The sequence below is a fragment of the Sorex araneus genome, chromosome 1, assembly GCF_027595985.1.
Source record: "Sorex araneus isolate mSorAra2 chromosome 1, mSorAra2.pri, whole genome shotgun sequence".
Lineage (NCBI taxonomy): Eukaryota > Metazoa > Chordata > Mammalia > Eulipotyphla > Soricidae > Sorex > Sorex araneus.
The window spans coordinates 404,957,220-404,984,619 of record NC_073302.1 but is presented as its reverse complement, the minus strand read 5'-3'; the positions used below and the strand labels follow the sequence as shown (position 1 = coordinate 404,984,619).

Below are 27,400 nucleotides of genomic sequence, written 5' to 3'. Positions count from 1 at the left end.
ACGGTGGCTCAGGCCATCTCCCGAGGACACAGACGGCCTGTCTGCATGCCTGGTTTGGAAGGCCGTCCCTAAGGGCACTCCCGGAGGAAGCGGCACGGCACCCCTTCTGAGACTGAATTGCTTTTTCAAAAAAGCCTGTTTTCGTTTCCCCCCACAGATATGCACTTGTTTGGCCATTACCCAGCACATGACGCCTTCTATCTCGTCGTGTGCAGTGCCTGTAATCAGGTCGTCAAGCCACAGGTTTTCCAGGCGCACTGCGGTAAGTGACTCCTGCTCCGGGACAGTCGTCTCCTAGACCCCTGCCGCCGCCACCACCGGGCCCAGCCCTGGTGTGTCTTAGTCCAGGGCTGAGAGTACAGCTCTTTCAGAGGGGCGGGGCGGGGCTGCCTCCCCTCCCAGGGGGACTATTTCAGGAGCCACCGTCCTTCTGTCCAGATGCTCGTGACAGAAAGCTGGAAATTGCTTAAGTAGATGGAACGGAGCGGGAAACCAGCCTCCGTGACAGAGGGGGGAAGGGCTGGTGGCCGGAGGCAGGGCTCCTGCAGCCTGCTGTGGGGGCGCCGGAAAGAGGGGTCCAGATGGATCTCTCTGGATGGACACAAAGGGGAGGCAGGAGCCAAGGGCAGCCTGGGCTCAAGAGGTTGGGAGGTGGGGGTGGGGCCACCCCCAAGAAATGCCGTATGCGTCGAGCCTCGGGCTCAGCTGCTCTTTTCTGAGACTTGCTTGAGAAACCCAGGTGTGTTTGGAATTGGCTTTCCATCTGGACCTTTTCGTTCTCGGTCCAGGGACTCCCCCCCCCCCCCCAGCTGGTCAGCAGCAAACCCCAGCTCTGCCCCTCGACATGTGAGCCAAGGACAAAAAACAGATCCAGTCCCCGATGGCTGCTCCTGTAGGGAAGCAGTAAACAACCTTCGACCCCAGCACCCCAGTTGCTTAACTTCTCCCGGTGGAATATATCTTACCTTTAACTGGAGATTGGGCCAAATTATTTCCCAAGATGTAACATGTGAAGGGCCAGGATTTTTTTTAAATGGTTAAGGGTTTGGAGTGATAATGCAGTTGATAAGGCATTTGCCTCACAGGTGGCCAACCGGAGTTTAAGCCCAGCACCCGAACTGGTCCCCTGAGCCCCTCCAGGAGTGAATCCCTGAGCACAGAGCCAGGAGTAAGCCCTGAGCACTGTCAGATGGGGCCCCAAAACCAAAAAAAAAAGTTTAAAAATTGCTTAAGGGGCCGGAGCAATAGCATAGCGGGTAGGGCATTTGCCTTGCACGCGGCCAACCCAGGTTCGAATCCCAGCATCCCATATGGTCCCCTGAGCACCGCCAGGAGTAATTCCTGAGTGCAAAGCCAGGAGTAACCTCTGTGCATTGCCAGGTGTGACCCAAAAAGCAAAAAAAAAAAAAATTGCTTAAAATATTTTTTTATTCAAGCCATACTTCCTTTTGATGAACATGAAATCTGAATGTCCTCCTTTCCTGTTAAATTTCAAAGCATGTTAAATATTTTGCTTAAGGAAAAAAAATCAAAGCAATTATAATATTGAATATGCTCTTGAAAATTATAGGTTCCCCCTTTCTCACTCTCAGAATTTCGAACCTTCCCCCACCCCTTTGGTTATCGTGACTCTTGTGAATTGACATCAGATAAAGGGATTGGAGCTTCCCAGCCCTTGTCAGTAAGTGGATTGGGGACCGTAGAACAGTGTGTTTAGAACCCAGTCTCATCTGTGAATATGCATTTCTGTACATGAATATGGCATATGTGTGTGTATAGATATACACATGTATGTAAAATCTGTACCTGTGGGTCTGTTGTGGGTAGAGTTTGTATTTTATATAGAGGAGAATTCCAGCGTTAGGGCGTTTTCCATGACTCTCTGACCCATGTGCCCTGAGAGAGGGCCGAGAAAGTGTCTAGTCCATCTCCCACCTCCCCTGGCCTTTGGTTTTCTTATATACTCCACGAGGAAGTGATTTGGTGGTGGGCAGGTAGGGAGACTCTTACAGTGCTCACATTTCATTTCTGGTGGGGCAAGGTGTACTCTCAGCCGACACTGCCCTTCGTTGGCACTTGGTGCTCGCTATTTGGTAATGATGAATGGCCCTTCCCTTCCACCAGAAAGAGAGCAGGGGTCAGAGCTCTGCAAAGGGGAAGTGTCTGAGCCTCTGTGGAGGTGCTGAAAGCTGGGGTGACAGTTTGGAGCACGAGAAATGGAGCCCCACAGCTGGGAAGCCAGTGGGTAACTGCAGTGGACACAGTGTGGCCAGTTTCCTCTACTAGGCTAGATGGGGGTCAGGGGAGGAAGGAATGCACTCACCGTTCACTCGTTCATGTACTCCCGAGGGAATGTGCTTCTGCTCTGGGCACTGGCAAACAGCAACATAGACATGAATCCCCCAAAGCCACCCAAACCTTCCCTGGGAACTGAACTCTCTGGCAGAGTCTGTGAGGAAAGGAACTGAGAGGGGTTGACTGGGGGCCCAGGCTGTGCCCGCAGGGTTTCAGCTGCTGGGCTGGGGACCGCTGCTGCATGGCACAGTGCTGGTCCTGAGGGATGGAAAGGTTGAAAAGCATGAGAACATCCGCCACAGGGCAGAACCCCCACCGGCCTGCAAATGAGGCATCTAGGGCTTGGTCCCCTCCATCCTCGGGCCGAGCGGCACGTAGAAGGAACAGGGACAGCTCAGTGGCCATCTGCTGTGAGCAACAGCAGTCAATTAGTTTGCAGGCTTGGGGTTGCTAACCTCCTCCAGTCTCCAGTGACTTTCTTGCTGAACCAGCTGACACACGGCAACAGAGACGTAAGCACAGCTGAGAGAGGGCGGCCCTGCACCTCCTCTGCCTTCCAGGTGCATGTCCAGTGGTTCCCCAGGCCGCTGCTGTGTCCAGGCCAGGGAGGGCAGGGAGACACTCAGAACTGTTGCAGTTCTTCAAAGAAGGGGAGGATTTCTTCATTGCCCCCAAGAATTCCTCCTAGAGTTTGCTGGCATTTCTCTTTGGGGGCCAGCCTGTGTTCCACTTAACCCGGCCTTCTGCAGCAAGTTGATCCAAACACCCGTGACTAAGCACTGCACTTGGTCCTCTGTGCTTGCCCTGCCTTTGGGCACGGTGGCCTGTACAGAGGTCCCGTGGGCCCCCTGTTTGAACCTAAGATGCCTTCCCCCAGCCCACAGCCCTCCAGAGTGAGGCGGGAGTGTTAAACAAAGTCAGCTCGCTTGACCATTGGCCCTCCTGCCCCTGTGCCTCCTCCTAGCGCTGTCCTCTCCGCCCTGGCCAGCCCCCAGGCCTGAACTGTCTGCTGTGGGTTTCCAGCTTGATTTTTGTCAAGAGCGCAACTTTTGTTCCACAGGTGGAACCGCAGATGGCCCGAGCAGTTCATAAACGGTTCTGCCAACCCTGAGGACATTTCAGTTAATGGTGAACAGTGTGGGTGACTTGAGAGGCCATACGGGGCCTAGGCGTGTCATCAGCTGGACCTTGTAGGTGTGTGTACATGTGCTGAACTTCACACCATGACACGGTTGATGTAGGCCTCAGAATGTAACCTCGCTGCTATGCGACTCACAATTATATATAAAGCAGAATGGGCTGACAGTCCACGCTCCATCTGCCTGGCCACCTTCTGACTGCCCCTCATCTCCCCCAGGCCTCCTTGGAATGGTTTGGCTTGGTTTGGTTTGGGAGAGGGGCATGGAATTGGACCATACCCAGTGGTCCTCAGGGGCTATTCCTAGCTCTGTGCACAGGAGTAACCCCTGGCAGTGCTTGAAGGAATCATATGCGGTGCCCGGAATTAAACCAGGGTTATCCGAAGTGGCAACATGCAAGCAGTTAAGTGCCTTACCTCCTGTGCCATCTCTCCGGCGCCCATAAAATGGTTTTGGAATTTTCTTATAGTGAGAGAACGGGGGTTTAGGAGGAGGCAAAGGGACTTGCCCATTGGCTCTGTGGCCTTGAGCAGGTCACCTTTCTCTCTCCCTTGTCTGCCTGTGAACTGGCTATTCTGCCTGTGTCCTGGGGTGGTGGGTGCAGAGTGACGAGTGAGCGTCCCAAGAGAGGGCTCACTGGTTTCAAGCACTTGCCCGGCAAGCACAAGGCCCCAGGTAAAAACCCAAGTCCTGCCTGCAGAGCACTGAGGTGATCCCAACAGTTCTGCTTTTTGTAGCTTCGGCCACGTGGACCTGGAGAGGGCTCAGTGGCGCAGGAAACACCCAGGGCAAGAGAGATACCCTGAGCTTTGTCCCCAGTGCCATCACATACTCAGAGACCATCCTGAGCACCCAGCGCTTCCCAACAGAAATGGCCACCCAGAGCAAGCAGTTAAGTGGCTGTGTCTCTCACCACGCCCGTCACTCATCTCCATCAGTCTGCACTCTCTGGGCCCTTGCCTACCTCTCCTGTGCTTGTCATTCTCTGTGGTCTCTCTCAGCACAGCTCCCACTTTCTAAAACCTTTCAAGACCATACATACACCTCTCGGCTTTGTGCTTCCAGCACCTAGAAGTTCGGAATCCCCATCCCAGGCCTGCAGGAAGCAGTGCTGTGTGCCCCAAAGGCTAACATGGTGGGGGGCGGGGGGGCAGCTCCTAGCTCCTAGCTCCGCCTCAGCCCTGCTGGTGTCCCCGCACTGCTTGTCACCTAGATTCTATTGTCTTGGAAATGTGCTTGTCTCAACACCTGTGATTTGCCTGCGGGACTGGAAAGATTGGGCCAAACACAGAGAGAGGGAAGTGTGGTGGGTGGCATTCAAAGGTGCGTGTCTGGCTACGTTAAACTGAATTAAAAAAAAAGAATATGTGTATGCATGTGTGCACATGTGTACACATGCAGGCATTTAAGCAGCTAGTGCTGGGAACTTTGGAAATTGGTGAAATGTAAAATTGTACACTTGTTTTACCAGGAAGCACGGCTTCTCCACAGCACTGCTTATGTGAGGGATGTGAATGGTGTCTGTGTGTCAGTAGAACTTTCTTGGCCTCTGTGTTAGCATGTGTTAGCAGCCCCACCTCCAGTCAGGAAGAACCTAGCATTGCCATCACCTCTCAAGCTGACCAGCTCGTTCCCAGTTGAGAACCACTGCTGTAAACTATTGCAATCTTATTTTGATATCATTTTCTATACTTTTGCACATTTAAGTTTTTCTCCAAACGGGAGTGTGTGCACATACATACTAAGCCCAGAAATTCTCTCTGTGGGATTACATAGAGATGTGTAGAAACTTTACTATTTCTGCCTCCATGGAATTGATTATGTAGCAAGATGCCACCCCCATCATAGTCATATATGGAGCAGTCAAACCAAATGTCATTGTGGCGGGGGGGGAGCACACCCAACTGTGCTCAGGACCTACTCCTGGCTCTGTGCTCCAGTGTCATTCTTTTTAAGTCTCAGGGACTATATGAGGTTTGGGGGAATTGAAGCAGGTTCAGCTGCACGCAAGGCAAGTGTGTTAATCCCTGTACTGTTTATCCAGCCTTCCAACAGCAGTTCATCATTGCAACTCTTTCCACCTCAAAATCAAAAGCTGGGGGGAAAGGTAAACACACACACACACACACACACACACACACACACACACACACACACACACACACACACACACACATATATATATAGTTCTGTGGTACCATAGATGACACCCATGCATGGCAACCTGATTCAGTTCCCAGTTCCCAGGCACACACACTCCAACACTCCAGAACTGAAGAAGCTAGATATCATGTCATTCAGTAGACAAGAGACAATTAATGTTTCCTCCTTCTTTCTGAAAGATTTTTATTTCCTTTTCCGATGATATTTTTGAATGCCCTTCAAGTAGCTGTTTTGCATGTCGATGGTGTTGCAGCAGAATTTAATGAACTGTGAGCTAAGGCAGAGAAGCTGAGCCTCAAAATAAATGAGTGACAGCAACTCATTCCTGGAGCGAGGCAGGGTGCGTCCTAGCGAACACCCCCATCCCTTCCGCATGAGTGCCGACACCCACCTGGGTGGGGTACCTAGTGGAATTGCACCTGGGAGCTCATCTTTGGGTCCAGCGCTCCCAGCCATTGTCCTCATTATTTGGTCTCTACCCAGAGGGCCTCTAGTCAAGGAGGAAACAAACCATTTGTTCTTCTGGTCCCCTCGAGAACATCAGTCCCTCCCTGGGTCAGTGCTCTGTGGCCTTTGGGGAGTCATCATCTACTAATCAGCTGTTCAGGCCTTCCTTGCTAGGGTTGTCATTTGCTTCTGCACTCTGAATACAGGGTGTTTTCTTGTCTTCTTCTCCTTCTATTTTTTTTCTTTTGTCAATTAAGTTGGATTTGTTTGTTGAGATTAAATTTTTGTGGTTGTTAAAGTTGTCTCTCATGAGACTAGATATTTACATCAAAGAAGTATGGAATCGTAAAAAGAAATTGGTCTCATCAAGCAAATTCTCTGTCAAATCTTACGGTATTAATTAATAAGACTTGGCAAGAGTGTGTGAATCTGTGCAAACTTTATTTTGTTCCTCCAATTCCTTTTTAACTTTAATTTGATGAATATATCCCAGATCCAGCGTTAACTCCCAGCCTGATGAGACTGAGCTCTCTTTGGGGGCTACTTATGATCAGGAACAATATCTGCTGTTGTTGTTGTTTCTCCTGCGTCTCTCTCTCTCTCTCTCTCTCTCTCTCTCTCTCTCTCTCTCTCTCTCTCTCTCTCTCTCTCTCTCTCTCTCTCTCTCTCTCTCTCTCTCTCTCTCTCTCTCTCTCTCTCTCTCTCTCTCTCTCTCTCTCTCTCTCTCTCTCTCTCCCCATCATGCCTGGTAAAATGTGGGTGACACGTGGATCCTACAAGAGAATCCCGATAATAGAGATCTTAATGGACGGAAATGTCGGATGGACTGATTAATGCTACACGTACATCAAGCAGTATGACATGGCTGAGAGAATCGAACTAAGTGGGACAACGTGTGGCTCCGTGGGGGATGCGTTTGACTTGAATTTCCTTCTTGCTCATATCCACATTATTGCTGGGTCTGAAACAGAGCAAGGTGACCTAGTCCAGCCCCTGCTTTTTTTTTAACTCTGCTAATAGGAGACCAAAATAACAATAGTAATAAAGGTGATACACTTGCTGAACCCACTCACCAGCCCAAGATGCTGTGGTTGTATTATCTCCCTCTCACAACCAAAAAAATAAGGAATTCAAGCAATTTGCTCCCGATCAGGCTGGTGTCAGAGACAGAACAACGCCCTCATCTAGGCCTCCTTCCCCCACTTCCTATTACTTTAGTCACCAGAGTAAATGTTTCGGATTTCAAATTCTCTGCAACACTGTAGCTAAACTTTTTCCTTGTTTGTTGTTTGTTATTGTTGCTGTGGTTTGTCCCCTATGGAATGCTAAGCTAAATGACAGGTGTTTGGGGACAGCTAAGCTCCACTTTTTTCTTTTACCTTTTTAACATATAACACGGCTTACCAGCAGCACAGGTAATAAACTCAGGCATCATTTGGGGCAGGGAGGAAAGGAGAACTAAATTAGCAATAGCATCTTCTTTGTGTCTTTGTTTTGGAATCATGCTGCAGTAGTGGGGGGTAGGGGGGACTACTCCCTGCTGGGAATTCACTCCTGATGGTGCTCAGGGCATAGTGTGTGCCAGGAATTGAACCTAGGAGTCCTGCATGCCGAGCATGGGCTCAGCCGGTGGAACTGTCTCTTCAGCCCTTAGTACCTTGAACACCGTAGCCACGGCAATTGAGATAGACCTTTAAGCATCAGGAATGGTAAAGAAGGGAGCTTAGAGAAGAGCTGGAATGGGAGAGCTTGAGAGATAGTATACAGTGGGTAAAGCACTCGCCTCACACGTGACTGACCCAGGTTTGATCGCCAGCACCCCATATGGCCCTCTGAGCCCCCATAGGAATGATTCCCAAGCACAGAGCCAGAGGTAATCCTGAGCAGTGTTGGATGTGCCTTCTCAAAGCCCCCAAAAAGAGGTGGAATGGGGACCACCATTCGTTCTGCTTTTTTTTGTTTTTCTGCCACAAAGGAACAGATTCATGAGGCCCACAAATAGTAGATGATTTCCCCTGAACTCATTCAATTAAATCCCATTTGTTGGCATGTTCTATGAATCAAATAGAAATGATATAAGTAAATTATAAGTGTAATGGTCCCACCTAAATTTAGAATTAGATTACTAGGCTTTTTATAACCTTAGGATTATTTGTTTTGTTTTGGGGTCACCCACCTGGCAATGCTCAGGGGTTACTCCTGGCTCTGCACTCAGGAATTACTCCTGGCAGTGCTTGGGGACTATCTGGGATGCTGGTAATTGAACCCAGGTCGGTCACATACAGGGCAAGCACCCTACCCACTCTAGAATTACTCCAGCTCCAACCTTAGGATTATTGGTTTTTAGAAAAAGAAAAGAAAAAAAAACCATGTATTTCTTCAAATCTCTGTTCTCTGTCTTAAAGTCCAAAGCTCTTGGATTCCCTTTGCCAGAGCCAGATGATTTTGTCCATTCACTGATTTGAGAAACAGTTATTGGGCGCCTGGTCTGTGCCGAGCATCCTGGGGAGCTGCAGCTAGAGTGGACAAGAAGACAGGATAGCCTTCTTGCAGCCTGGGCCGAGATAGGTTCAGTAATGTAGATGGAAATGAGACTGAGCCTCTCAGGAGCTAATGCCACGGGAACCTGCAGAGAAGTCAGCAAGAATGTGGCTGGTGGGATGAGCTCCCAGCTTCCAAGAAAGCAAGCCCAGACCTGCAGCCCGGAGTCCAGGACTGATTGTGACTGTGGCACACCAACTCTGGCAGTTATGAAGTTGAGAGAGAGGAGAGAGAGAGAGAGAGAGAGAGAGAGAGAGAGAGAGAGAGAGAGAGAGAGAGAGATCATCTGTCACACTGGCTGCCCGAAGCCTGGAGACCCCAGGGGTCTCCTGCAAAGCCATGCAGATGGACAGAAAGATAAACTGGAGGTCCATCATTTGGGGACTACAGCAGACAAAGTTTGCTCGTGGGTTGCATTTCAAAAGGTGGGAATCAGTATTTGGATTTTGTTAGATGAGGAACAGACAGCTGACAGCCACGGCCTCCCAGCCCAGTCTCTTGGCATTTCCGCTCCCCTGACATCTGCATAGATGGTGGATTCCCCACCCAGCACCCCCTTATACACATCACCCAGACTAGGGGGTTTCGGGATGCCTGGACCCCCAGGAACCCCCATGACAATCCTTTAACACCCTGCATGTTGGATCTACCATTAGTGCTTTATAAGATACATGTATAAGAGAAGAGGGAGGCGGCCAGCACACAGCCAGGGAAATGGCCTCACTCACGGGCTGTGAAGAAGCCAAGCTCCCCTGGCTCCCAAGAGTGTTCCCTGAAGAGCTGCCCAGCTTGAGAACCCGGCTCTGCTTGCAGGCATTGGGAAAGCTGCTGCGTAGGAAATGTCCTTCCTCCCTAGCTTGCTTCCTGACCACTTCCGGGGCGTGGGTGCTGGAGAGGGGAGAGGGGAGGAGGGTGGAACCACTGTACCATGACCACCCTCCCCCCTCCAGTGACTCATCGCTGATGACTCCTTGCTCACGCTCACTGGACCACTGCGACGCATTCCTTAGTGCTGCATCAACCGAGGAAAATTAGGGAACAGTCATGCCTTTATTTCCCCTCCCAGGAAAAAATGTTACCAGCACGGACTCAAAAGGTCATTTTGGAATTCTCTACACCCCGAGGAGTGAACTGTGTTTCCCGGTGCTCCTTCTGGGGAGTCCTGAGTTGGGGTGCCCCTATTCTCCTGGGCCTGGCTACAGGCTAGATCCTCTCTGGTAACTCAGGGCCACTCTCCACAAGGCCTGCAGAGAAATCAGCAAAAGGCATCCCTTTCACGAGGAGTCTCATCACTCTTCCTGCATCCAAGCTCGGCCTCGTGCATGGGTGGAAGTGAAGAATTAGGCTCATTCTTTTGTTTTAATAAAATGACTTAATTGATAACTAATAACCCACTTATTTTTCTAATAATGCCATCCTCAACACAAGCCAGAGAGATAGTACAGAGGTTAGGTCATTTTCCTTGCATGTAGCTATGGCTGCAATAGTTCGAGTTCTGACACCACATACAGGTCCCTAATACTGAGAATCACCAGGAGTGGCCCCTGAGTACCATGGATACACCCTCCCTGCCCCCACCCCAATCATCATCATCATCATCATCATCATCATCATCATCATCATCATCCATTGATCGTCGAATTTCTCAAGTGATCTCAATAACGTCTCAATTTGTCCTAGCCCTGAAATTTTAGAAGCCTCTCTTTACTCGTCCTTCCCAATGATGTTGCATTATAGGCTCTTTGAGGGTCAGGGGAATGAGACCCAGCATTGTTACTGGTTTTGGCATATGAATACACCCTGGGGAGTTTGCCAGGCTCTCCCATGTGGGCAGGAACTCTTGGTAGCTTGCCAGGTTCTCCCAGAGGGAGAAGTAGGCTATGTTTCTTGGTACCACTCACAAGTCACTGTGCAGTTTCCTGTCCTTAGGAATTGCACCTACCCCTCTCATGTGCAGACTTACCCCACCTTTACACCCTTAAGAATTAGTACTGTAAAGTCAGAAGCAACACTTGACAGAAATAGTGAGTTACTCTTCTATAGAGAAAGAGAGAACAGATCCTCTTGTAACTGCCAGGCAATTAATACAACTTTTGTGGTAATGAAAACCAAGATGCACAAAAGCAATGTGAAGCCGAGAACAGCTCACAGGACACAGTGAGAAAGAACAAAAAGAGAATTTGGGGCTCTCAGTTGGGGTTTCATTAGCAACCATTCCCTTGCAAACATCATCCCACACTTAAAACATTCTAGATTCACCCCAAAGTTCCTGGTCTCAGATAAATATAAGAAAAATAGTTCCTTCCACACTGCCTCAGAAATTCAGATTTTCATTTTCTTGCTCATGTACGTAGAACTTGCTCCTCGCCGTCTCTCATCTGCCATTTCGATGCCCTGTTTCATACACCCGCGCCCACGGAGACTATCCACAGTCTGTGGTTTTCACTTAATCCCAAAATTGAGTGGAGTGTCCTTTGGCATGCGTATGTTTAGTGAAGACCCGGAAATCTTCTGAGTTATTATCTCTGTCTACCACCACGTCACTGAATCACCAGGCGTTCATCAAGATTAGTGGGGGGAAGACAAAAACTAAATGCCTAAATGCGCTGCTTCCTTACATACTGCCACCCCCCTTCGTTTAGCATCCAATCACCTCTTTGAACTCACAGCATTAGGAACTTAACAGAATACTTGCCCCCACCCCAATAACAAAATAATACAATCTGTCTCCTTTATTTGGTGTCTGAGCAGTGGAATAGCGATCTTTTCTAACTCAGAGGAGAGGAGACTAGCTCCTGGGGGGAACAATGAACCCCAAACCAGGAGGTTTTAGGAGCAGGAGGTTTTCAAGTGTGAATTTATTATACACAATTCCCACCAGGCACCTGGACACGAAGCCCAACACTCACCCAAGCTGCAGCTCCACCATCAGAACTTTCCTTTTGGAACACTCCCAAGAGGGCGTTCTAGTTTTGGGGCACTACCAGCAGTACTCAGGACTTACTCTGCCTGGTGGTGCTTAAGGACCAACAGGGATTCATCTGGTGGTGGTTAGAGACCATATATGGTGCCAGCGATTGAACCTGAGTTGACCACATTCAAGACTTAACTCTTGGACTATCCCTCCAACCCCTGATTTTTATTTTTGTTTGTTTGTAGTTGATGGTTACAGTGCTGTTTTGCTTTTGAGGGGTGGTGGGATTTAGGCAAACTGAGAGGTGCTGGGGACTGCCCTTGACTCTACACTCCGGGGACCACAAGGTGCTGGGTATCAAGTCAGCATCATTGTCACCATGCAAGGCAAGCACCTGAATCCCTGCACTAGCTCCCTGGCCCTCCAGTCATGCTAAAGTTTATGCTTTGCTGTACAAAGTCACTGTCCTTCACTATCACCAGATGCCCAGTTCCCTCCACCACTGTCACTTCTAGTCTACTTCTTCCTCCCCACCCTCAAGCCCCTTCCCCATTACACTTGTTACTTTGGGTCTGTGGCCAAAGCCCACGGAAGCGTTTGTTGTCTGTAGATACCATTGAGGATCTGGTTCGTAGTGCACACAAGGAACCCCTCTGTGTGCACTCACCTGGGGGGCACTGAGAATCTCCAGAGAAGGCTCCCAACCTTATAGCTGCCATCATCAAGTGTGCCTCCACATCACTAGTACAAACCTCCAGGCCACCCTGAGGAAAGGGTGCCCTGGCATTCTGCCGCTCCGTCCCGTGGCACTCCGTGACTGTGGCCGGGTGGAAACCCTGCTGTTGGCTATGTGTATGTGTCCGAAAGCAGGTGCCACGAGGGGGTGCCGCATCGCAGATACATGGGCAATAAATCAGAAAAACGTAAACCGGGGGAGTCAACAGCACGGGAATGAATGAACTCACGATGGAGACTCCCACTCCACCGGGAACGACTGTCATGTTTTTCCTCCTCCCCAAAGGAAGCAGCCATGGAACCTTTGTTTTCCACAGGGCGAACGACAGATTTCGGTCTCAGGTTTGGTTTCTGACTCACACTGTTATTTGTTCTTCTGTTAGCATCATAGATACTTTGCTCCCCCCGCCCCCCACCTGTGTTCTTTTCTTTGATTCCGGAACCTCTCCAGAGGTACACTGTGCTAAGAAGTGCGTGGCTTGGCTTGCGTCAGTCTACAGGTTTCTGCTCACCCTCACCCATATAGACAGCCCTTAGACAAGTGGCTGTTCCGACAAAATCCCCCCTAGTAAGCTTATGTTGCCACCAGCCCTCACTGACCTGCTCACTCGGTGACTCATGACTGCATGAGTGCATGAGCTCAACAGGCGTGTGCATGTAGGTAAGTTATTAGTGGATGTCAGGAAGCAGACATTGGGCAGCAGTTCCTGTAACTTTCTAGAAGAGGGACCCAAGAGATAGTTCAGGGTTGAGGGCTTTCTTTACCTTGCATGCAGCTGACTCTAGTTCGATCCCTGACACCTCATATGGTCCCCGAAGACTAGCCAGGAGTGATCCCTGAGCCTGGAGCCAGGAGTAAGCCCTGAGCACAACTGGGTATGGCCAAAGGCCAAAAGCCAAAATAAATCAACAAAACTAAGATTCTGGGAGCTGGAACAATAGTACAACAGAGAGGGCATTTTGCCTTGCACACAGCCCACCCGAGTTCAATCCCCAGCATCTCATGTGGTCCCCCGAGCACCACCAGGAGTGATTCCTGAGTCCTGAGCCAGAAAAACCCCTGAGCTCTGCTGGGTGTGACCAAATATAAATAAAAACCCAAAAATAAGATTTTGGAAGTGAACTCAGGACAGTGGTGGTGGAGGGTCTTGGGTACTTTGGTGATAATAGAGGGATAGTTGCTAGAAACAGCAATATCATAAAAGTTAAAACAATTGTAAACATCTTCCTTAAATTCGAATGAATGGCTCAAACAAAATGCTGGTGCCTCTTTCTCAGTCCCATTCCTGGCACTGTATCACTCAACCTCTGGGTTGGCACCTCGGGCCCCTCCTTCCTTCCCCTTTGACTCAGCTGCTCTCAGAAAGAAGGGAGTATTGATGGCTATATCTGCTGAGGAGGCAGGAGACTAGTCCAGGGGGACCCAAGGAGGACTGGGGACCCCATGTGAGCAGCCTGGATGTCCAGGCGCAGGCAGAAGACAGTGGTTCTTTCTTCTCTCTCTGCTGCATCCACATCCCCTGCAGAACTTGCAGATCCAGCATCATCCATATGTGAGGGGATCACTATCACCATGATCCTGCATTCCATCCTATTTAGATTGTGAGGAGGGGGTGTTCTTTTCTTTCTCTTTTTTCTTCCGTCCTTCCTTCCTTCCTTCCTTTCTTTTTCTTTCTTTCTTTCTTTCTCTCTTTCTCTCTTTCTTTCTTTCTTTCTTTCTTTCTTTCTTTCTTTCTTTCTTTCTTTCTTTCTTTTCTTTCTCCCTTCTGTCCTTCCTTCCTTCTTTCCTGTCCTTCCTTTTCCGTCCTTCCTTCCTTCTTTCTTGTTTTGTTTTGGACCACACCTGGTGGTACTCAGGACTTACTCCTGATGCTGTGCTTAGGGATCATTCTTGGTATGCTCAGGGGACCATATGGGGTGCCAGGGATGGAATCCAAGCACCATGCCTGCTATACTACCTCTCTGGCCCCTGGTGGGGATTTTTCTTTGCAATATTTGTTTCCGTCTTTGGCCGGTATTGGAATGGCGTTGAATGGCAGCGTGGTCCGAGAAAAGACCTCAGTTCTTCTGGGGGGGAATGTGGGTGGGGGAGAGCTCTCTGCCATACCTTGGTATGTTTAGTGGCTGCCATAAACTTGATATGTTTAGTGGCTGCTGCCTGTGCAGCACTCTCCAGAAGTTCCTGGCCTGTGGAGGAGCAGACAAAAGACCACAGAAGAGTTAACTACAGCGGTCGCTCAATCCCAAGATGCCCTTGATTGCAAACTCCCATATCATTTGACCAGGGTTCCTGGGCTGGGTCTTCACGGAGCCACACCATGGGCAGACCTGGATGGGCACAGTGTGGCAAAGAGAAAACAGCCTGGGAATGAGCAGGAGCTTGCAGCTGCCCAGCTAGGTCCTATTTAACGCCCCCACCACACACACACCGCTTCTTTTCTGCGGAGTGTCAGATCCCTCACCTTCCTCTCGGTTTAGAATGTAGTTCAAGTTACAAAATAATGAAGCTTATTCTTTAGCCGCTTGGGGAGTTGTTTCTGGTGACACCCCCAACAAGTGTCACGCACATCTCTATCTGGTGCCATAGCAACGAGGCCACACGCAGAAAATAATCACATCGCTGCCACACACCTATCTAGGAATATGGCTTTAGTGTTTCCAATGTGATGGGGTGGGGATTTACCATTGTTTGATTTTTGATTTCTGCTTTAATTTATGATCACTGAAAATGTTGGTTCTAAGTTGTCTGTTTTATAACTTATACTTCCCTTTTGATTAGTGAGCGTGGGATCAAGGGTTTCTTTGTTTGTTTTTTATTTCGTTTTTTAAATTGAATCACCATGAGATAGACAGTTACAAAGTTGTCCAAGATTGGGTTTTAGTCATACAATGTTCCAGTACCCATCTCTTCACCAGTGTACATTTCCCACCACCAGTGTCCCCAGGTTCCCTCCTGCTGCCTACCCCCATTCTGCCTCTATGTCTCTCTCTATCTATCTCCCTCTCTCTCTCTGTCTCTGTCTCTCTGTGTCTCTGTCTCTGTGTCTCTGTCTCTGTGTCTCTGTCTCTGTCTCTTCCCCCCTCGTTTTGGGCTTTATGGTTTGCAGTGCAGATACTGAAAGGCCATCCTTTTCTTATCCTCTTACCTCTTTCAGTACTCAGGTCTTGTCCAGAGTGTTCATTTCCAACTGTCACTGTCATAGTGGTTCCCTTCTCTGTCCTAACTGCCCTCTCTCCCCTCCCCTCAACTAGTGGCATGCTTCCAACCATGGACCAGTCCAAATAGCCCTCATTTCTGTTGTCCTTGGGTATTAATCTTATACTATATATTTTTTCAATCCAGCAAATGAGTGCAATCATTCTTTTTTATGTCCCTCAAATGAGCACAAGCAAAATCATGAATTTGTTATTTAATGTGTCATGTGTAATTAGAAAATTTGTAGAGTATCTCTTTTGTATGCAGGGTGCCATAAATTTATTAATTTTGTTATTAAAATCTTATAACTTGGGGCTGGAGAGACAGCACAGGGGTTAAGGTGCTCATCTTGCATGTGACTGACTCCCAAGTCTGATTCCTGGCACCCCAGATGGTCTCCCGAGCTCCTCCAGGAGTGATCCCTGAGCGCAAAGCCAGGAGTAAGCTCTGAGCACAGCTGGGTGTGGCCCCAGAACAAACAAACAAAAAGATCTTAATGTAAGAACCATATAAATTCTTGCCATTTTTGTCTGTTGCCTAGAATTTTTAAGAAGGGGGTTGAAGTCGTCTATGATGGCTCAATGTGCATCAATATCTCCTGAAGCTCTGACAGCTTTTGTTTTTGTCTTTGCTTTTTTGGGGGGTCACACCTGGCAATGCACAGGGGTTACTCCTGGCTCATGCACTCAGGAATTACTCCTGGTGCTCGGGGGACCATATGGGATGCTGGGAATCGAACTCAGGTCGGCCGCGTGCAAGGCAAACTCCCTACCCGCTATGCTATTGCTCCAGCCCCCCAAGCTCTGACAGCTTTTGCTTTACACTTTTGAGGCTGTGCTCGTGGCTGTATGTGATGTTCTGACATAGGGCCTTAGTGTTACTGATCTCTCTCCCTACTCATGCTTCTGCTTGCACCCTGTTTTGTCTGATTAACATTGTTGCCCAATTTTCTTTGGTGTATTTCACTTTATCTCTTTCTAGTCTTTTATTTTCATCTTTTCTGTGTCATTTTGTTTTAGGTGTCTCTCTTGTAAGCAGTAAATAGCTGGCTTTTTAAAAAGTCCATTCTGATAGTGTCTTTTAATGGGTGAGTTTTATTCATTTATATTTTTCTGTGATTACTTTATCCTGAGTTGTTTTTCTCTTTTATTTGTGTCTCTATTTACCTGGATTTTTATTTGCTTCATTGGTCTTCTTTCCTAACTCTCCATTATATTAGTAATATTTTCTTAACCCTTTTTTTCTGTTTTCCCTTTGCTAGATTGTCCAGAATAGATTATATCCCTAAATCTATCCATATAAACCTGTAAATTTAGTGATTACCATTTACATCCTTTCTTTTTCCTGGGGAGGGGATTTCACATGTACTCATGCCTCACTGTACAGGTCTGAGGTTAAGTAATCTGGTGGGGGGGGGCAGGGCCATATCTAGAGGTCTAGAAGTGTTCAGGGTCCATAGATTGAATTTTCAACCTAGTGCATGTGAGGCATGGACTCCAGTTTTTTGAGTCTCTCTCCCCAGCCTTTTATTACATTCTTCATTATACATATTGAATGATCTTTATTTTTCTGAATAAAAAGTAAAATTATCCAGAAGCTCTGTCTTCTAAAAATAATGGACTTTGACATACTTTTCTCACTTAAAGTAAGCTAGTGGGGCTGGAGCAATAGCACAGCGGGTAGGGCATTTGCCTTGCACGCGGCCGACCCAGGTTCAATTCCCAGCATCCCACATGGTCCCCTGAGCACCGCCAAGAGTAATTCCTGAGTGCAGAGCCAGGAGTAACCCCTGTGCATCACCGGGTGTGATCCAAAAAAACAAAAAAGTAATAATAATAAAATTTTAAAAAATAAAATAAAGTAAGCTAGTATTACAAAAGTCATTGAAATCCTGGCCCAAAATATGCCATGTGAGACACCAAAAACATTCTATAGGAAATGGGGGATAGTATAAAAATGTGAACCATTGGGACTGGAGTGATAGCACAGCAGGTAGGGCATTTGCCTTGCATGCGGCCGACCCGGGTTCAATTCCCATCATCCCATATGGTCTCCCGAGCACCGCCAGGAGTAATTCTTTTTTTTTTTAACCCCTGGCGGTGCTCAGGGGACCAGATGGGATGCTGGGATTAGAACCCGGGTCGGCCGCGTGCAAGGCAAACGCCCTACCCGCTGTGCTACGCAAGGAGTAATTCTTGAGTGCATGATCCAAGACTAACCCCTGTGCATCCAAAAAAAAGCCCAAAAAAAAAAAAAAGAACCATTAAGAAGAAGCTCAAGATCTGTTGCCGCAATGATTCTTGACTTAGGACAATATCATAAGCATAGAACCTTACACCTAAAACTCATGATATATAATTTCAAAACACAAATCCTTGCCAGAAATACATAAGAAATTGGAAAGCACTAGTACAGAGGGCAGGGGGCTTGCCTTTCATGGGGCTGACCAGGGTTTGATGCCAGCACCGCATATGATCCCCTGAGCCCCACCAGGAGTGCTCCCTGAGTGCAGTCAGGAGTAACCCCTGAGCACCGCTGAGTACTAAAAAAAAAAAAAAAGTGTTGAGAAAGGGAATTAAGACAATAAGGCAGAGCTAGCATAAAGAGATTGAAAGCAAAAGAAAGACAAGCTACCAAACCCACCCAACATAAATAATAAAATGGCAATAAATTTTGCATTTGCCATTGAATTGCATTTCAATAATTACCTTAATAATGGTATAATTTACCAATCAAAAGGTGTAGAGCAGCTGAATATATTTTTTTTTTATCTAACTTTTTTCAACCTACAGGAAACTCACCTTAGTTTCAAAGACAAAGCAGGCCCATGTGAGAGGCTGGCAGACAGTCTCAGAAGCAAGAGGTGGCTTTAAAGAGACAGAATACAGTCATACTTAGATCAAATGAAATAGATCTCCAGTTTTAAAAGATTATGGGAGACAAGGACGGATATGCTATAATAACCAACAGCTTAATATGACAGGAAACATTACACCTAAATATTGCCAGGCATTCTAAGTGAGACTCTTGGTGGAGTTAGTGTTATCCTGGTTGATTTATAAAGCATAGCTTTTTTTGCTGATTCACTTGTTGTACGTCTCCATTTGTCCCATTTGACAAATGGAGACGTTACTGGCGCCCGCTCAAGCAAATCAAAGATCAACGGGATGACAAGTGACAAGAAGTGATACACTTGTACACTCTGAGGTGTTTTTGGTCATCTCTGAAGTCTAGAGTCATGCATTTATTCCTCATCCATAAAAAATGTATCTCTCAGGGGGCCAGGAAGATAACTCCAGTACTTGAGTACATACCTGGTGTGTCCAGTCCCTGGGTTCCATCCTTAATACCACCCCCCATCCCTCAAGCACCTCTAGAGCCTAGGTGACTCCCAGGCATCACTGGGGGTGGCTGTGGAGGCCCCAGCACCACCTGATAGAGCATTACTGGCCTGCTTGGCAAGAGACGTCACTGATGGGAAAAATCAGCTCTCAGATGTGTGAAAAGGATTGGAAATGAAGCTAAGCAAAAGAGAACTACCAACTCGGTGAGAGAGCACATGCCTTACATGTGTGAAACCCTGGGTTCAATCCCCAGCACCAAATGGAACAAAAAATGAGAAGGGTGTGGGGCGAGAACCCAGAACCTATGGTTCCCTGCTCTGGCCTGTTCCCACATATCCAGGTGATCGTTGTGGTGATTTCCAGTGAGAACCCCAAGGGGCTCCTCTTGGTTGACCCCTGCCTAGTTATGCCTTGGTCCTCATCTTGATTCCTACATGCGCAGGAACCCCCCAGATCTGCTGAAGTGCTACCTGTGACTCAGTTCCCCGGTCAGCCCATCTTCCATCTTTGTGTCTCATGCACTCTCCAGCTGTGGATCCCTGCACTCCCCCTATGAGGCGCAAATGCCCAGAGAATACGGTGGAATGAGGAAAGCAGAGGCCTCAGCTCTGTTTCCCGGTGCTTCACTGGACAGTGTGCATTGAAATGCTGTGGGGTTTCGGATCATTTTGCTTCAAAACTCTCCAAGCCTGGCCCACCCCTCTGGGCTGCAGGTCTGGGAGTGCTCACTCAGCATTCGGATCCCACCTCACCTCTGCTGGCTTTTGTGCAGTCCCAAGCCTGTCACTGTGTCACTTAGATGTGAGTCCGTGAGTCAGTGCCCCAGGAAGAGTCTCCCTGGGGCCACGGGCAGGCTTCCTGGTAATTTATGTTGAAGACACACTTTTAATAGAGATACACTTTTAAATAGTAACCGGGAAAGAGTCTCTCCTCTTAACGGGTATCCATTTATAGGACTCAGCTGTTGAAGCTCAAGGGTAGCATTAGGCTTAAGTTTAATCTTCTGTATACCGTAATTTACAGCACTGAGTAAAGCATTGTACGTACAACGATTTCAGTCATTTGCCATGATAAATGGCTATTGCTCTTGGCGGAGCAGAAATGCCATCCCCGCTTTCCATTTATGAATATTGAATGGTCTCGGGCAGACTTTCACTGTAAGTTTTTAAAGGGGAAATCCCCACTGCTCCCAGAGCCTAGCTGGCCTGTGGTGTGATTCCCTCCTCTGTGCTCCCATCCACTCCTGATCCCCTGGCAGTTCTGCAGCATGTGTGTGTGTGTGTGTGTGTGTGTGTGTGTGTGTGTGTGTGTGTGTGTGTGTGTGTGTGTGTGTGTGTGTGTGTTTTATTGGTGAAATTTTGCACAGAACGCTTCCGGTAATGCCAAGTACAAGTCCTGCGGAACGAAGGCTGTGGTTTTGCACCAAATGCTTGTTAGGATCTTAGGTAGATTTCGCTAGTGGCAGGAAGCCATAGAGCTCAGGGAAGTATCTGGAAGGCAGTCAGTGAACGCTTGGGAGTTAAAAGGAGCCTGATTCTGTTTGGTTCCCGTTCGTGAGAAGGTGGGGTCAGCTAGGGAAATTGAAAGTAATGGCGGCCAAAGAGAAGAGGGAGGGGAATGGCCAGGCTATAAGTCTCTGGGGATCCACTCCTTGAAACTTTAGGACCAGACTTCCCGTTGCCTTTACCCACTTTGTTCCCTGCCAGCTGGGAGGAGAAGGAGATGAAGACCCAAATGTGGAGCTTAGGGAACTGCTTTTCCCCTGGGAATTCCTGAGGTCTGTGTGTCAACGGGCCACCTGGATTCAAGTTCCAGAAATGCCCCCTTCTTATCCCCACTACTCCTTCCCACTGACAAACTTCCTGCACAGCAGGCCTGGCATTCTTTGATTTGCTTCATGTTCCTGAGGAGAACCCCTTTTTGCCAAGTCTGGTGCTCACTGGTGACATGGGGACCGAGGCCTGCACCCAAGTGAACACGATCCACAGGGAATATCCGGGCTTCCAAATGCTGCTCAGCAGCGGCGCCTCAGCGATGCCTTTGAACGCAGAGTTGAGAGACTTCTGCATTCCGCTGCCGCCTTCCTAGGGTGATGGTGTATCTCCAGAAATCCCTGGCGTTTCTCCCTCACCTTGCTGCTTATAGGATGCCTGCCCTTTCTCATAGCTGGCTTGTTTTGGTTTTCCAAACAACTCAGTGGGGAGTACCAGGAGATATGGAAGTTCTGGAAAGCTTGGCGACTTTCCTAAGGTCACAAAACCAGTGGAACACAGCAGGAACTCGGCATCCCAGTGTATTCCCCATAAGCAGAGACCTGGAGTGGGGATGGGGGGAATACTGGGGGTGGGGGAGTGCCCAGTGAAGGGAAGGAGTCTGTCCACTAGCAGAGGTAAAGTTACCCCTATGGAACATCTCGGCTTTGCAGTGTTTCAGCCCATACCCGCATGAACACAGACCCCTGCCTTCCCCGTCTCCTGCCCAGGGAGCCACGCTCTCTGTGATAACTTTTTGAAAGACAATCTAATGGTTTTAATTGCAAAGGAATATTATCTAGTCTGCCTAGAGGTTATGCGCTACACTTTTATCTCCTGGGTAGAAGATTCCTTCAGAACAAAAGTGACGGTCGTTTTAGCGGATGCTGTAAGCGGTTGTTGTGTTCTACGGGAGAATCAATCTGCTCAGTGTTCTGATCAGTGATGAGGAGTGACGAGAGACTGGTGTGGACTGAAAACTCCAAGAATGTGTTGTGTGCATGGAAACCTACTAATGAGGATGGGTTTGGGCAGGAAGCAGAGCATGGATGTTGCTGCCACCAGGGCTTCCAGTATCTTGTTAGTATTCCGGGTGCCAGAGTATAGACAGGACACAATGCAACTGGATCTTGATAACATCTCTCATTCCTGGACTTAAGATAAGTTTATCAAACAGGAAGACGAGAGGAAGCACTCGAGAAGTGGCACTGTACAGAAGGAACTAGAGAAGCCTGGCAGTGTTTCTGACTCCCTTGCAACCTAACTGTGACCACCTGCCTCTCTTTGCCCATCTGTAGAATGAGCGTGGTGGGTATGCACCAAGCCCATACTAAAAATGATCGGATTAGGGCTGGGGGTGTGGCTCAGCGGTGAGTACTTGCAATGCTGGTGAGACCCTTGGGCTCCATTTCTGGCATCAGAGAGAGAAGAGAGAGAGAAAGAAATTTGAAAATGCCCTGCCATGTGATTTGTGCTATAAATATGCCTCTCTGCCACATGGAAAACAGAAGTTTTTTCAGCTGAGATGTATAATGAGGTTAGGCAGGGACTGTCAGTCATTGGCAGCAGGAGATGCGGAGTGTGGGAGGGGGCTGGGTGCTGTTGAAGGAGAACAGAGAGGCCATGCATGAAGCAGTCTGGGCATCAGGGTGGAATGCCCAAAACAAACAAACAAAATCAGCTTCGGGATGTCTGGCCTGAATTGGGAAACAGCAAGGGATTGCAGATGAGCCGCTGGCTTGTCGCTGGGCACACTCTGGGCTCCCGCCCCGGGCACCCACCGAATTCCAGAGGGTCGGCCCCGGGGAAAAAGGACGGCCCAGAGAACATGGGTGCCCACAGGGCCTTAAGGAGGCGGGGGTGCTGGATCAAAGGAGGGTTATTTTAGAGTGGCAGCAGAAGCCAAGCTGTCAGTGACAAGGGCTCTGCTGCCAAGCCGGCGGTCTTGCTGTGTCTCGGTTTCCCCATCTGCAAAATGAGGGTGCTGTGTGGACCGGTCTCAGAGCTGGGCAAGAGGATAAAACAAGTCCGTACAAGCACAGTGCACAGTGCTCGGAAGAGTGCCTCGTGTCAGGGATAAACACCGGAGGCCCTTCTGCCTGACCCGCTCCGGCCCACAGCAGAGATAAGGAGAGAGCAAGCAGGTGTGGTCAGGCGCCTCCCCCCCCCATGCCCACTGCTTGAGTGAGTGGGTGACTGGGAACTGCAGCCTCTTCCCAGAGGGGAAAGGAGGCAGAGGGGAGTCACAGCTGCCACGATCCGATCTTGCCGGGCTGCCGGCTATGTCCGCCAGAGCAGATCCCCATGCCCAGTGGCTTTGACATTTCTCTCTGCTTATTTCAGCCGAGTCTGTCTCTCCCCAAATCATTTCGGAAACTATTGCTGTAGGCTGGAATCCTCCAGAACCTTTTCCCTTGTGTTCTGTCAGCCTCAGCAGAGGGGGTTGGGGACAGGGGACGGTATCCCCTTGGGCATGCAGTTGCTCTGTGCCCTCAAGAGGAGGACTGGGTGTGAGGCCTGCAGGTGCCTTTCATTCGGCTGGTGAGAGGACACAACATTCGTCCTTTGGGGGGTGTTGGCTAAAATGTGGCCTTGTCGGGGATGAAGGGCCACATCCTGTCAGGAGACTGGCCTCCCCCCTACCCCGGGCAGACACCCAGCCTGAACAGCTCCTTTAAAACCAAAAGCAATTTGTCCGCTTTTGATTCTCTTCCAGCGCCATCCCTGTCACCAGGTAGATAAATGAGGCGGCATATGGGGGTGTAAACGCAGGAGCGTCTAATCCCAGCGGTTTCCTGTGGCGCTGTCACTCCGCAAGGCTAGAGAGCACGGTGGGGGGGCTGGGGAGGGAGGGGCGGGCTCCTGGCAGCAGGACTGCAACCATAAGCGATATTTTTCAATCCCAGGCCCCGTTTATATGCGTGACAGGCCTTCACAGGCCTTCCTTCTCCCTCCGCGTGTCGTGGACAGGTGTGTTTCTCATTTCAGAATCCTGAAATGAATCATACATTTGCAAGCAAGCGCAACAGCGCGTGTCTGTAGTTCCACAGAATGCGACCCATCACATCAGCGTCTCAGCAGACGCCAAGAGCACACCCCCGAACCAGAAATAGACGGGGATCGGACTTCAGGTCCTAAACAGCCCGGGAGCCGGGGATCCCAGCTGGGGCGGACGCGCCCTGCCGCTCACTCGGAACCGGAGGCCTTGTAGCCTGAAAGATCCCTGTGTGGTGTCCTGCTCCCGCTCCATACATGTCAGGTCCTCCTGGCTGCAGAGGCCCCCAGTCCCCAGGTCAGTGCCAAGGAGGTGACCCAATAGATAGAGGAGGTGCCCGGTGCCTCTTACTTGCCACAGCGTGGATGTCCCATGACACCTCTGAAAATGAAGTCTGAGCCCATATGCAGATGGACTCGTTAGCTGGTGCAGGTCTTGTGCCAATGCCAGGACTGCGTATGTGGCTGGCCCGCCCTAATCTCTGTGATGTCACACTCTGGACTGGTTCTCCCTCCTACACCCCCCTACCCCCCAACTGATGAATTCACTGGCCCTTCACAGTCAGGAGGGCCAGGCCTGCCTGGAGCAACTCCAGTTTATCCCAGGTCCAGGGAAGATTTTTTTCTACTCCCGTGTTAGAGTGAGGTGCGGAGCATTGTTGAGGCCCCACCCCACCTCCCTCCCCCAGAAAGGAGGAAATGAGGAACCTTCCCCCCACCCCAGCTCAAAGCTGCGAGTCTGTCACACACACAGAGCAGATTCTAACCAGACCCCTGCTCTTGGTGACCGGGGGAATTTTGTCACCGCTTCTTAGAGATTCGTTGGTGAGGCCCTGGGTTCAGTTCCTGGCACCACTAAAAGCTAGCAGATAAACAAACAAACAGAGGCAAAGTCCAAGAGAGGTCCCAAAGGAGAGAGGCAGCAGGAGTTTGACAGGGCTTCAGTCAGTCTCTGCAGGTGAGCTCCAGCCTGTTGCTCACCTGAGGGGCATTTTCTCTTCCCTGACTGAATGAGACATCGCTTTAATGAGAGCAGAATGACAGAGTAACTCAGTTAAAAGGTATATCTAGAGGGGCTGGAGCGGTAGCACAACAGGTAGGGCGTTGGCCTTGCACGGGGCCAACCCGGGTTTGATTCCCAGCATCCCATATGGTCCCCCAGCACCGCCAGGAGTAATTCCTGAGTGCAAAGCCAAGAGTAACCCCTGTGCACTGCTGGGTGTGACCCCCCAAAAAAAGTAAAAAAAAAAAATTGCAAAAGGTATATCTAGAGGGCCAGCGAGGTAAGGCGTTTGTTTGTTTGCCTTGCACCCGAGTTCAAACCGTAGCATCGCATATCGTCCCCTGAGCCCTAGCAGGAGTGATCCCTGAACTTAGAGCCAGGAGGAAGCCCTTAGGACCACTGAACCAGTATTCCCCATGTACACACACACACACACACACAAAAACCCACTACACACACACACATACCACCACACTCACACACACACATAAACCCCACCACACTCACACACACACACACACACACACACACACACACACACACACACACATGCAAAATGGATCTGGATTTTTCTCCTGCTTCCTGCAGCCTCCAGTCGTTACAGACCGTTTGGTTGTTGCATGTGCAAGATCAGGCACATGAGTTCTGTAATGTGGAGTGATCCCTGGCACAGCCATAGGAAACATATGGGATATCTTAGCTGTTAGGACTTCCTTAGACTTTCAGTAAAGAAGGAGGAAAGTCTTTATGGAAGATGATGAGCCAACAAAATAATTTGCTCATTAAAACACAGACATGGGGGCAAAGAGATAGTACAGCAGGTAGGGCGCTCGCCTGACAAGCAGCCAACCCGGTTCAATCCTTGGCATTCCATATGGTCCCCTGAGCACTGCCAGGAGTAATCCCTGAGCGCAGAACCCGGAACCAACAGAGTGTGGCCCAAATACCCCAACAAACAACCCCACGGGGAGCCCGAGAGATTGCACAGGAGTACGCATGACTGACCCTAGTGCGGTCCCACATATGCCCCCCCCCCCGCCAGCACCACCCAGGGGTCACTCTGGAGCACAGAACCAGGAGTAGCCCCTGAGCATTTTATTAACCCCCAAATATAAATTAACAAAATTTTAAAAACAGAGACACGTTCGTGAGTCTTTATAACAGTTTTGTTCTAAATTAATAAGGAAAACATGTGATCTTCCTTTTTAAAGTTTTATTTAGTTTTCTTTGGCTTTGGGTTACACACAGCTGTGCTCAGGGCTTACTCCTGGCCTTGCACGCGGGGTTTACTCCTGGAAGTGCTCAGGAGACCACATGGGTGCTGGGCTTGAACCTGAGTCAGTCACATGCAAGGCAAGTACCTTCTGTACTATCAATGCAGCCCTATCATTTCTCTCTCCGTTTTTTAACCTTAAAAGACTGAGCCAGCTATTCATGATATATTAAACAAATACATTTGCTTAATTTTAGAAAACTTACTAATTTGAGAGTATGATCATTCCTGGAAGAAGAAAAAAAAACTGGCATGTCTTCTATCCATTGAAAAGAATTACATGTAAAGAATGATTTGCATTCCTTGGATTCGTTTCTTCAAATTCCTGATCTCTATTCAAGCTTTATAATAGAGCAAGGACAGAGAAGCCTGTGAACTCCTTGAGAAAGGAATTCCTTATAATTCCTCTCCATTGCCCCAGAGTGTCTGGCAAATAGTAGGCACTCAATCAATGTCAGCTGAAGGAAGGAATGAATGAATCATTTAGGTGTTTAATCTTTTAAGTCAGTGACAGTCAACCTTTAGCCATGCATCAGAATTGTTTGAGGGAGACTGTTAAAACACAGATGGCTGGAACCCCACCCCCTGAGTTTTTGATTGAGTGGGTTTGGGGTGCACCCAAGAATTTGCACGTCCAGCCAGCCGTTAGATGTGGCTCAAGCTGTCAGTGTAGAGGCCGTCCTTTGAGAACCACTGCTTTGGGGTCCAATCGCTGCTTTTTAAGCTTTTCCAAGAGATTGACATCTCAGAGTGCCTGACCTTACCCAGAGCACTGAGGCCTGTTTTGTGAAAATAACTAGAATTTGATTGGTTAGAAGATCAGCCTCAATTTTTCTTCTATGGAAAAGCTACTCTGTCTCCCTTGACTAACTAGGAGACACCTGAGGCTGCATGGTCACCTCTTCCTGGATTCAGATTCGGGTCTCGGCCGGCAGGACACAGCCCGCAGGGTGAAGTAAACCTCCCGGAAAACAAGTCCAGTTGTGTCTCTCTCTGGTTTTTCAATCCATATTTTCTGTCAGATGGTTTGACTGTAAATGAGATGAGACCTTTTGCAGAAACTGCAGATGAGCAAAAAGGGTACAAGAAACAGGATACCAAAGGGAACACGTTATTTGCACAGTCTTTTCAGACATCTGTAAGCATGATCAAGGTCCCCACCCCCCAATCCCCCCACAGGTTGAGAAGTACAGGGAGTCCCATGACCCGAGGAAGAATACTCTCGGCCAGAATCTCCCTCCCAGGCTGGAGATGGTGCAGCAGGCAAGGCACTTATCTTGCTTGTGGCCAACCCCTGTACAATTCCTTGCACCACATAAGGTTAATGATGTGAGTTGGGTTTTTTTATGCCTTGTAGCTGGCCCCGGTTTGATCCCCAATACCACATATGGTCCCCACAGCACCGCCAGAAGTGGTCCCTGAGCAGAGTCAGGAATAAGCCTAGAATGTAGCTGGGTGTACTCCTCCCCTAAAAGAATTATCATTCTCCCACACCCTGCTGTTTCTGTGGATGGTAGGTAAGGTGCTTCATTTCATACCGAGGCCTGGAGGAGCCGTGACCTTAGCTCTTGGATGTTTTGCCTGATTGGGTGGAGGTTAGGCATC

The 27,400-nt window shown here is 49.0% G+C and overlaps 1 protein-coding gene across 5 annotated transcripts in view; it reads left to right on the top strand.

Annotated features, from left to right (window-relative positions):
* ATXN7L1 (ataxin 7 like 1) overlaps positions 1-27,400 on the top strand; it is a 273,063-nt gene that overhangs the window by 98,516 nt on the left and 147,147 nt on the right. For 4 of the 5 annotated variants that reach the window (XM_055121044.1, XM_004602116.2, XM_055121040.1 and 1 more), the window contains exon 3: positions 158-262. In XM_055121044.1, coding sequence (XP_054977019.1) covers positions 158-262 — 105 coding nt within the window. Of the gene's footprint in view, positions 1-157; positions 267-27,400 lie in introns of all 5 variants that reach the window. The other variant, XM_004602118.2, reaches the window with a different exon arrangement.